General features: G+C 49.7%; 1 protein-coding gene across 1 annotated transcript in view; it reads right to left on the minus strand.

Annotated features, from left to right (window-relative positions):
• The window catches only part of Spred2 (sprouty related EVH1 domain containing 2), a 109090-nt gene extending 100512 nt beyond the window's left edge, over positions 1-8578 (minus strand). Inside the window, exon 1 of the mRNA XM_041669138.1 lies at positions 7731-8578. Within this exon, the coding sequence (XP_041525072.1) occupies positions 7731-7756 (26 nt within the window). The 5' untranslated portion in view covers positions 7757-8578. The remainder of the gene's footprint in view (positions 1-7730) is intronic.
• Between the last annotated feature and the right edge of the window lie 3168 nt (positions 8579-11746).

An 11746-nucleotide genomic window follows, 5' to 3' on the forward strand; every position in this document is an offset into this window, starting at 1 on the left:
ATCAACACCTGTTCTCTAGTGCTCCCTAACTTCCCTAGAACAAAAAAAACTTCCATAAGCAGTCTAGTGCATGCCTCTAGGCCAGCACCAAGAAGGCCAGTGCAGGGGGTTTACCGCAAGCTTGAGGCCAGGCCAGTCAGGTACATTAACGCGATCTTGTCATCAGAGAGAGGGAGAGATGTTTTATTCTAGAGCGTCCTACCAGGACATCAGAGGAGCAAAGCTCAACAGTCGAACCTGACGTCGAGGCTCTGGCTCTCCTAGCCCGGGCTCTAAGGAACACTGAACAAGTCACTCCACTCCAAAGTGTGAATAAGCAGTGGTCACCTGACACTGTGAACTATGAAAGACAGGACGTCTAGTCACACAAGGGGCCACAGCAGAAGTGAAGGGGTCCAGTGAATTCCCAACACTCAGTGTCTGCTGGGGGGGGGGGGGGGGGGCTTTACCCAGGCTACCACACTTCCTACTTAATAAGAGGCTGGTCTAGACCAGTTCAACACAATGAACTTCTCTGTGCAATCCATCCAGAGCTCCTGAATCAGAAAGGGGACAGAGGAAGGATCTGTTCAAAGCCATATCTAGAGCACTACCATCATGGCAGCCCTCTTCTTGGTAGTCCTGAAGATAAATATTCTCAGGGTCGAGGTGGCAGTTCCTGTCTGAAATTCTCCTACAAGGAAAGCTGACACAAGAGGATGTGACTTTGAGGTTTTTCTGGGTTGCACCGAGTTCTAGGCTAGTCTGGACCACGCACAGAGTAAGAACCCGTCTTTAAAAAAACAAATAAGGGGCCGACTAGTCGTGGTGCACACCTTTAATCCCAGCACTCGGGAGGCAGAGCCAGGCAGATCTCTGTAAGTTCGAGGCCAGCGTGGTATACAGTGCTAGTTCCAGGACGGACGGGACTACAGAGAAACCCATCACAAAAAAACAAAAATAAGAAAAAAAAGGGCACGGACTTGGGAGGGATGGGGGGGAGGACGGGGAACAGGAACGGGACAGTAACACACGCCACTAATGCCAGCACGTAAGTGGCAGAGGCAGTCAGATCTCTGAGTGTTCGAGGCCAGCCTAAACTACGTAGTGAGTTCCAGGCTAGCCAGAACTAATAGTAAGACCCTGTCTCAAAAAAACAAATAAACAACAACAAAGCAGGGCTGTGGATTGAGTTCGGGGTCAGAGCGCTGGCCAAGCCTGCACAAGACCCTGGGTTTAACCCTGAGAACACAGTGTACGGTAATTCAATGTCATCCTTGGCTACATGGTGAGCTCTAAGCCAGACTGATTTGAAGTTATTATTATTTTTAATGAAAAAAGCATTAACTTCCATCGCATGTTTGCAGAAGGCCTATTGACTGATATGCACGGTCAGGCCACGGATGTAAGGGTCGATAAATTCTTCACACAACACGGGCAAAGTCTCCCTACGCACCTGCAGTCCCCACAGAACACAAATGTAAGCCGGGCCACGATACTCTGAGCCATCAGTGCTGGAGGTGAGAACCAGGGCTATGCAACAGCAGTCAGAAATAAGAGGAATAAATTACGACAGAAAAGGATAGTATTACCAGATGAATACAGAAAAGACAACTGACATTTAGCCTGGTACATTTTTATGCATTTATGAATGGCTCCACGGGGAATACAACTAAGAACAAAACAACCAGGTCTGAAAGAATTACTATGGCATCCACGGAAGCAAAGAACCACGGTCAACATTTTAGAAGCTGCCCGGGTTTAGAAGCTGTTCTACTATCTCATATCTTCGGTCAAAAATACTTCATATAGCCAAGTGTGAAGGCATATGCCTTTAACCCCAGCACTCGGCAGTCAGAGGCAGTTAGAGCTCTATGAATTCGGGCCAGCCTGGCCTATATAGTGAGCTCCAGGCTAGCTCTGGCTACATAGTGAGACCCTGTCTCAAAATACAAAACAAAAGTACTAAAGGCTAAGACGAAGTCAAACTGCTTTTCTACCTCTATCCACTAAGCACAAAGACAAAAACCGCTTTCAGTCAGCTATGCTGTGTGTGTATGTAAAGCGTGCATATGGAAGCACACTCTGACAGTCACGTGTACAAAAGGCTGCGTGAATGTGTTGTTAACAAAAACCAGCTAAGCAAGGGAATGGACTGGTCATAAAACAGCTGTCCTGCAGTTGAGCGGGCTCTTAATCCAGTCAGGATCAAGCATTTTATTAATGCTACTCTGTTTTCTTTCCACGCCCTGGGATACCTGTCAGGGCATTTAAGTATGCGCCTACTCAGAGCAGGCACGCAGAAAACACACCTTGCCCCCACCCACTCTCGTGCAAACCCTACTGAAACGCAGCGGGACACACACTCGGACGCACTTAACACCTCTACATAGTTCGGAATGCTGTTCCATGACGAACTGTAAGGGTTTCCTTGGACCATAGTGAGTTGCTCAGATAGGTTTAGAAACACCCGCAGTTATATTAAATTTGTCCATAGGAACAGAACAGCCAGTAGGAGGGGAGGGGAGGGGTTCAACAGGAAAAAGACAAAGATGAGTGGACAGAGGGTGGAGGGGGGTGTTTACTGAACAAAGCACATTAAGTGTATAAACTTTGAAAGACTAAATTAAAACACATACACCTTGCCACCAGGGCACTGTGTGCATCCATGAAAAATGACACCACAGACAGTGTCCCCGAATCACCAATGTATTATCTTTAAAGTCTTAAAGTCAATCTAATTTCCTTCAGAGAAAATGAGCCAAAACAAACAAGCACACGTATCAAAACTTCCTGCTCTGCCTCCATTAGCGCGCACTGGTTTCTGAGGATCCGCTGTTCGAGTGTTTGTGTTCGGCCAGCCACATCGGACCCATGCCAGTATGGAGTTCATCTGCACAGCTGTCCCCAAAGCAAGCGAGAAGGCTCCCCCAGAACCCTGCAGCTACCGCAAACTGTTAATATTGTGATTTCTCCAGACTTCCCTGCAGGGACAGAGACGCAGATTCCACCTTACTACGCTGGAGATTCACATCTAAGCCAGTGCCACAGTGCGACAGTCCAGGCTTCTTGGAAACGTAGAGGCAGGAGGATTGCTGGAATTCAGGAGTTCCAAGCCAGCCCGGGGAACACAGTGAGACCCCTCTAATCTCCAGGTCTTAAAAATCAACCAATCAAGCAACACTAAACTTCTCGGTCCTCTGTAAGAGGAGCAAGTGCTCTTGACCACTGAGCCACCTCTCTGGTCCCTGGGGTCCCTGCTGCTATGTATGTATGCCAGGCCACATGAACCCACAGACTTCTGGAGAGTCCTGTCTAGGCTTCCTATCATCTGCCAGGAGAACTGAGATTCCAATGAGCACTACCAGTTTCTATGGGTTCTGGGAATTCTAACTCAGGTTCCTGCATGCTTTTATCTATTGAGCAATCTCCCCAGGCCCAAAACAGCATTTTGAAATAATTATATCCATTACTTTCTTTGGTATACGTTTATTAAGCTAATACAATGTCCTCAGTGGTACTGGGCCAACAGGAGAAAACTAAACAGTGGAATTACTACGTAGTAACCCTGAATCCAAAGAGCCCACAGTCTGGTGCAGAATCTAGACCAGAGAAGCCCAGCTATAGGGTAAGAGCTGCCTGGCAGAGCAAAAGGAAACAGACTACAGCCAGTAGAGGCGGGTGGCGAAGTCAACAACCCCCCAAAGGATAGCTCAAAACTGGCTGGGAAGAAGAGTCCACTCACCTATGGATGGAAAGCAAAACAGAATCCCCAAATGAAGAGCAACAGTGAATTCGGAATTCACCCCGATAATTCAACACTCATGAGTTCAGGGCCATCCTCAGCTACACGGTAAGCGCATGGTTAGCCTGGGTTACATCCTCTCTCAAACAAAAAACACAAAAACAAACTCACAAAAGCAGCAAGAGTAAGCAAGCTGTTGGGGCAAAAAAGTTGTAGATCTGCCTGCGGTGTTCCTTACAGGTTTTACTGGTTATGGCAGCAGGAAAGTATCTGAGACTTCTTGTAGCCATAAAAAAAGTAGCATTTTCTAATGAATGGATCAAGATTCTGATTTTGCCCAGTCAACTCATATTTTCAACATCAAGAGTTCTGCATGTAAAGATTTCCTGGCTCAGGGATTTAAACCTGTGAGCTCTAAAGCAGCCGTGTTAGACAGTAAGAGCTGTCTCAAAAAACTAAAGCAAAAGAGCCTGCTAAATGGAAAAGGTATTCCCAGCCCTGGGACGCAGAGGCAGGAGGATCGCTGCAGGCTCAAGGGCAATCCTAAATATGTGGTAAGTCCTTGGTGAGCTGGGGCTACACAGTGAGACCCTGTCTCAAACAAATAAATGCTAGCACAGTCAGCTGGGCTTAGTGGGGCGAAGCTGTACATAATCTCCAATACTCAGGGGGCTGAAACAAGAAAATCATAAATTCAAGTCAGCCTGGACTAAAGAGTGAGTTCAAGGCCAGTCACTAACTTTCCCGTTGCAAAATTTATGAATTTCTGAAAAACAGACCTCAGTTTGATTCCCCAGGATCCATACAAAGGTGAAAGTAGAGAACCAACTCCATGAAGTTGTCCTCTGACCTCCAACACGGCACTCATGTATGTACATGTACACACACACACACACACACCATATACTCTGCACATACACACCAAAAATAAACTTTTGAAAAGACAAAATTGTATATGGTTCAACATTGCCTGTACTGGGTCTAACACACTCCAATAACAATACCCTGAGCCTCCATCCAAAACCTTGAAGAGAATTACAGCATTCTCATGCCCAAGTTTGTTTACTTCGCTTGAATGTATATGCTTCTCATAAGTTACACAAGTTTTCAAAGAAGAAAAACCATGGCAACAGACTGTCACTGATTTAGAACAATTAGGAACCAACAGAATGACTGGCAGAAGCGTGGTGAGTCCAGCCAGGCGGCAGGACTCCAGCTGCGGTGAAGAGCCCACCTAGCCTGCACGAGGCCAGGCTCACAAAGCCTGACCATCGCCCTTCACAGACACGAGCTGGGAGCAAGGTGCTCCTCCTGCACCAGGCTGTGGAGTGAATTTCTTCAGTCACTAAAGGGGTGGTCTTGGGCAAACTACTCAAACTCTCTTCAGTTTCCTCAAATATAAATAGAGTTAATACCACATAGTTCATTGCCACAGAAGTTGTATTAACGACCTCCAGAGGCTGGTACAAGGGCACAAACATGTCAGAGAAACCCTGTCTCAAAACAACAATAACAAAAAAAAGCCAGCACTCAGGAGGCTGAGGCAGGAGGATCTCTCTCTAAGCTGGAGTCCAAACTGGTCTACAAAGAAAGTCCCAAGCCAGCCAGGGGGTTCATAGTGAAGAGCTCTCTCTCTCTCTCTCTCTCCCTTTCTCTCTCTCTCTCTCTCTCTCTATCTCTATCTCTCTCTCTTTCTCCTCCCTCTCTCCCTCTCTCAGACAAAAACAAAAAAAAAATGTAAACTCCAGCAAGCATTTCAACAGCAGCGGAGATGCCAGGGCTTCCAATCCTCTGAATCATCTCCGTATCTATTGTCTCAATAGAACTTATGTCTTTTTGGAGTCAGGGTCTTCCTCTTAGCCCAAGCTGGCCTGTACCAAGGTAGCACAGGCCAGTCTCAAACTCACAACAGGTCCTCCTGCTTCGGTCTCCAGTTGCTGGGATAACCGGTGTGAGCCAACAACTTCAACGAGACTTCGAGCAGTGGTAAAACTCTCCTCTCTTCCCAAGACCGGAGGGAGAGGTGTTCACGTTGTTGCCCCCACCTGAAATCCTTTGGCTTAGGCTAGCAAATGGGCAAGGATACAGAGCTGATGCCCTGCAGAAGGGCACAAGCCAGACCCGCGCTCCTGCACTCTCCGGGGAAGGAGCCAAGGAACCCACAACACGGTGAGCAAAGCTCTCCAAGAATCCCCAACAGCACAGGTTCGGGTCATCGCTCCTAAGGCTACTCCTACGTGCAAGCACGAACTGGGAGCCAGAAAAAAGGATTGTTTATTGGCCAAGTTCCAAAAGCGGAAGGCCTAGCACATATTTCTTTCCCTCCATATTTCAGCACGAAAACTCCCAACTTCTCTTTTCCGCTTTATGATGTCAATGACAGGTATAGGAAGGCGAAGTAAAAAGTCCAAAACAGGCCAGCACGGGCTGTGGGGGCTTGCACAGCAGGTGGGAACCTCTCCAGGGACAGGTGTCTTGACAGATTAGGGTGACTGCAGTCAAATCTCCCTGGGGACACACCGAAGGAAATTCCCTTCCCAGAACATCAGCTTCCTTCCACCCAGCCTGACAATGGACGCCAAAGGATAAAGGGCCATTTAAAAACAAACCAGGGCTTGCTTGTCTGGGTGTGCCAGGCCCTGGGTGCGAACTCCAGCATCGAAAACAAAGAAAAAGGTACGGTTTCTCATAGTGGAACACAGATTCTGCCACCTGCTACAAGAGCTCTTTAAGACTCCAGGTCACCCAGTCCTAAGTCACTTCCCCTCTCTGCACTCTGGAGTGTCCATGGGGAGGTGAGTTGGGACGGCACACAAAAGCAAAATACAAGAGGTTTGGAAATTAGTCTCCAGCCACCCACACTCCACCGCCCCAGGTCTCCCTCCCCCTCGACTTCTCAGAGGCTGCTGACCAGCTCTGGACTCCAAGCAGGCGCCGCTACTACCTTGGCTAATGGCAACACTGAATGAAAAGAGCCGAGGCAGACTTAGGATTTATGAATGTGCAGGGGAGGAGGGATATCATGTGACAATAAAGGAGACCGTCTTATTCACAAAAAAAAAAAAAGTGACTGGTGGCGAGCTCAGTCACTGAACAGCAGTCACAGAGTAAGGACTGCTTGGACCCCAGGAGAGTACCGGCCGAGACAGAACGGCGGCCCCGCCCCCAGAACCCCGCAAGGGAAACGCCTCGAACCCAAGGGGGAGTCCCAACCCGACGCTGCCACTTGCGAGGAGATGGGTGACAGGCCCGGGTCTCCCCAAGGGGCGGCCCGGGAGCACCTCCGACTAAGCACCGAGAGCTTTGTTCCCCTCGGGCCCGCGGCCGGGCACGCGCTCTCCTTCACAGACACGCCAGGAGCGCGCTTCCCGCACGCTCTCTCCCGCCCTCGCTGCACACGCTTCGGATCCGCCCCCAGAGCTGCCCCGACACCGGGGCGCGTGTGCCAGCCCACACGCGCGTGCACACACTCATGCGCACCGCGACTCCGCGCTCCGGCTGCTGCGCGGACCCAGGCGCACGGACCCTGTGCCCCTGTGCTGAGCTGAGCCGGCCCTCCCCCAACTCCTTCGTGTTTTTATGAATGAAAATGTGGTATGCAAATGAGAGCGATTCAAGAAAACGAAATGGCGGAGCCGGGCCCCAGAGGGCTCCGGAGAGGACTGTGGGGCAGGCAGCAGAGCCGGAGTCACAAAGTCACCACGCACACAAACCCATCGACCCCCGAGATGCCCCGCGTGGAGGGCGTTGGAGCTTCAGCTCGCGCAGCGGCAGGGGACCGCCCCGAGGTCATTCGCGCGCCCTTGGCCCCGGCCGCGACCCGGACTCGCAGACCCTAGGCGGTTCCTGCAGCCTCCCCCAGCCAGGCTGGAGAGCCTCGCGCGCAGCCCCGACAGCCAGCAGCACCCCACGCCAACTTCCCCCGACGAGTCCCCCGCCTGCGTCCTTGGCGGCGGCCCCCACGCCTCCCAGCCGGGCACCCGCGTCCCACCCGCTGCGAACTTACTCGTCCGGGTGTGTTTCTTCGGTCATTTTCTTGTTCACCTAGACGCCTGTCCCGCGGCGGGCAGCCTGGCTCCCTTCATCTTCCTGTGCGCTCGCCCCCCTTCTTCACATCTCCGACATCTCCTGATTTGGTGGTGGAGGGGGGGAGCTAGAGATGAAGGGGGCGCCTAGGCAGGCGGAGAAACGGCGCTCCCCGAGCGCAGGGCGAGGTCTGGGAAGGGGTGCACCGGGCAGCGGACGCCACAGGCCGGCCGGGCGCGGCCCCCGGGCTCCAAACGGGCACAGGGGCGAGATTTGGGAAGGGGACCCCGGAGGAGTAGAGCAGCAGAAAAACAAGCACGCTCGGGGCGGCGGGCGGGCGGCCGGCTGCAGTGAGGCCGGGCCGGGGTCGACCCCGGGGACCTGGCCAATCAGGGTTCCGGGTAGCGCTCGGCTGCCGGGGGAGGTGCGCCTAGGAGGCGGTGCAGGGCGCCCCGTCCGAACCCCATCTCGCGACTCCACCGATTTACTCCATATTGGATTCTCAGCGCCGCCAACAGGAGGAGGAAGTAGGGCGGAAGCGATGACGTCTTCCCAGCGGCCAGAGGTGGTGGAGTGCAAAAAGCTTCCTACTTGCAACCAAAAAGAGAGAGAGAGAGAGAGAGAGAGAGGAACACACACACATACACACACACACACACACACACACACACACACACACACACACCACTTTGTCCCGCCTACTGAGAGTGCCCGCTTCTACTCCCCCCTCCCGCTAGCTTCTAGTCCGGGAGGAGCAGAGCGGAACGGCGTGGTTGGCGCAGTGTTTGTCCCGCTCCAAATCCTTGTCTCCGGGGCTCCGGGTTTTAGGAAGCCCAAGAGGGAGGGAGGCGGGAGCCGAGGACGAGAACACATCTGGCTCCCGTTTCGTCCCCTCCCTCCTTCCAAACCTTTGGATTAAAAATCAAGTGGGAGGTGGCGGGGCGGAGATGGGGAGGAGTTAAACTGCAGCCCGAGAGTTGGGGCTTGGAGGAACGCTACAGGGTGCGGGGTGGGGGCGGCGGTGCAGGTGATCCCTGTAGACCTCAACATCTTAACTGTGATAGAAACCGAGCTAAGAGGGAATTGGACTTTGCCAGTGTCCTGAACGGCAGAAGAGGTTCAGTTTCACGAGAATCTTGCGATTTTTTTTTTTTGTCGACAGAGAACAAGTGTTTTTCTAGCCTGTCTTCAAGGTGGCTTCGAACTTGTTATATAGCCGATACTTCCCTTCAACTCTTGGTCCTTTTGCCTAAGCATTCCAAATGATGGGATTATTCTTGTGCACCACCATGCCCACCCAGAGTGGGCATTTTTAAAAACTCTAATTTGCAGAAAACAAAAGGTACATTGGACCCAGATGAGAAACTTTTGTATTGCAGGCAGAAATGGAGTTCAAAGTAACACCAAAATATATTAAAGTATCCAGTAGTCTCTTTATTGGTGACATTTATTGGTGAATAATGTCTCTTGTCACCAACTCTTAAAGTCTATAGTTAATTGGGCCATAGATTACTGGCCCTTGATGGGCTTTGGCAAAAGGAAGACCCGGGAACTCATTACACGGCCATCTTTTTATTTTAGTTTTTTTTTTTAAAGAATATGCTGGGGGCAGGGAGGGAAGGGGCTGCATGCATGCACGTCTGTGCACCACGTGTGGGCAGAAGCCGAGGCCGTTGGATCTCCTAGAACTGGAGTTGTATAGCTAGCTGGTTGTTAGGTTCCATGTGGGTGCTAGGAATTGAACCAAGGTTCTCTAGGTCAGCCAATACTCCTAACTGCTGAGCCATCTCTCCCCGCATCTCTAATTTTTTCCTGCCGTGGCTTAGTACCCACCTGAGGTTTTCTGAGTGGACCCATGCAACATTTGGACAATGAACAGGATTGTTCCAGGGACCTTGTCTGGTGCATTTGTGTCGGATCTGAATTTGTGGTAATGAAATCCTTTACGGTTTCTGAAGGGGATACCATATTTTCACTTTGCACAAAATCCTACCAATTTCAGAATCATTGGGCATCTCCTGAAGTCCTGCCAGGGAACAAGAGACATAGTCCCTATTCCTTTCTGTGTTGACTGAGCTTTCTGTCCCAGCGGTCCTGCAGTCGTTCAGTCCCAAAGAAAACACAGAGGTCTATATTAATTATAAACTGGTTGGCCTAGTAGCTCAGGCTTCTTATTAACTCTTATAACTTATATTAGCCCATTATTCTTGTCTGTGTTAGCCACAGACTCGGTACCTTTGTCAGCAAGGCAGTCCCGTCTTGCTTCCTCTGTGTCTGTCTGAGTGACAACTGCAGAATGACTTTCCCTCTTCCCAGAATTCTTATTGCCCTGCCTCTACTTCCTGCATGGTTGCCCCACCTATACTTCCTGCCTGGCTACTGACCAATCAGCATTTATTTAAAATACAAGTGCAGGGTACAGAACATTGTCCTACAGCATTTCTGTTCCCGAATACTAATAATGAACATTTCTATCCTTCTGAATATGCCATGAGAGACATTTCCATCAAGATTTAACTAAATGGGATTTTAACTAAACAAACTAGGAGATTAAATATTTGTCTCAAAAATAGAAAGCTGCTGGATAATCCCATTCTAAAAAGACTGAGTCAGGAGGATTGATACACATTCAAGTCATGCCTGGTCTACACAGGGAATGCTAGGCCAGACAGAGCTATTAAGCTAGATCTAAACAAAACCACAAAACACAAAACCAGTCATGGTGGGTCATGTCTGTAATTCTAGCATTCTAGAGGCAAAAAGGCAGGTGGATCTCTGTGATTTCGAGGCCAGTCTGGCCTACGTAATGAGTTACAGGCCACCCCTGGGCTACATGGTGAGATCCTGTATCAAGAGTAGTAGTAATAATAATGATGATGATGATGATGATGATAGTACAGACCAGCAGCAACAACCAAAACAAAACCCCTACACAAAACAAAAACAGACTCTCTTAGAGGTGTATGCATAGAGAGAGATCTACAAGGTCTTGAAAATAAGAGTCTCACTTTTGAGTCAGTTATAAACTGGTTGACTTTTTTCTTTGCTCTTCACAACTGTGACCTTTGTGGACACAGACTGAGGCTCCATACTCAATTCTGAATGCCAGTGACATGTAGCAGTAAGGACACCAGACCTCATGAACACCTCCATTTTGGTTTTCTCTCAAAAATTCTGAGACCCTCAAAGTGAGGTTTCTATTAATTCTTCAACTTTCACAGGGATAACAATGTCGTTTTTGTTTTGTTTTTTAAGGTCACGAAGAATATGAGACATTCTGGGTGTGGTGGTGGACCCCATTAATCCTGGCATTCTGGACATAGAGGCAGGTGGATCTCTGATTTTAAGGCCACACTGGTCTACATATCAAGTTTCAGGTCAAATAGGGATAACTGGTGAGACCTTTGTCTTTAAAAGGGGAAATCAGAGGGGGGGGGGGCATGATGACTAGAGATGGCTCAGTGGTTACGAGCAGTGGTTGTTCTTCCAGAGGACCCGGGTTTGATTCCCTACTACCCACATGTTCCCTCACAACTATCTATACCTCCATTCCAAGGGTCTGATACCCTCTTTTTTCTTCTATTTTTCTTTTTTTTTTTCTTTCGTTTTTTCGAGACAGGGTTTCTCTGTAGCTTTTGGTTCCTGTCCTGGAACTAGCTCTTGTAGACCAGGCTTATCTCGAACTCACAGAGATCCACCTGCCTCTGCCTCCCGGGTGCTGGGATTAAAGGCGTGCGCCACCACCACCTGGCCTGTGATACCCTCTTCTGGCCTCCAAGGCCACCAGGCACCCAAGTAGTGCATAGCTCTATGGACAGGCAAAACACCTATACAAACAAAAAAATAAAAAAATAAAAATAAAAAATAAACAAAAAGTGATACATTCAGGACAAGTAGAAAAAATACCCAAGATTTACCCAGCTCCTCTCCACACCACCCCCACCAACAGTGCTTGCACACAATGAATGAAACATTGCTGTCACTAGGGCCCTTGAC

This window comes from Microtus oregoni, unplaced genomic scaffold (genome assembly GCF_018167655.1).
Source record: "Microtus oregoni isolate MIOR12 unplaced genomic scaffold, Mior012 000019F_ref0000042, whole genome shotgun sequence".
Lineage (NCBI taxonomy): Eukaryota > Metazoa > Chordata > Mammalia > Rodentia > Cricetidae > Microtus > Microtus oregoni.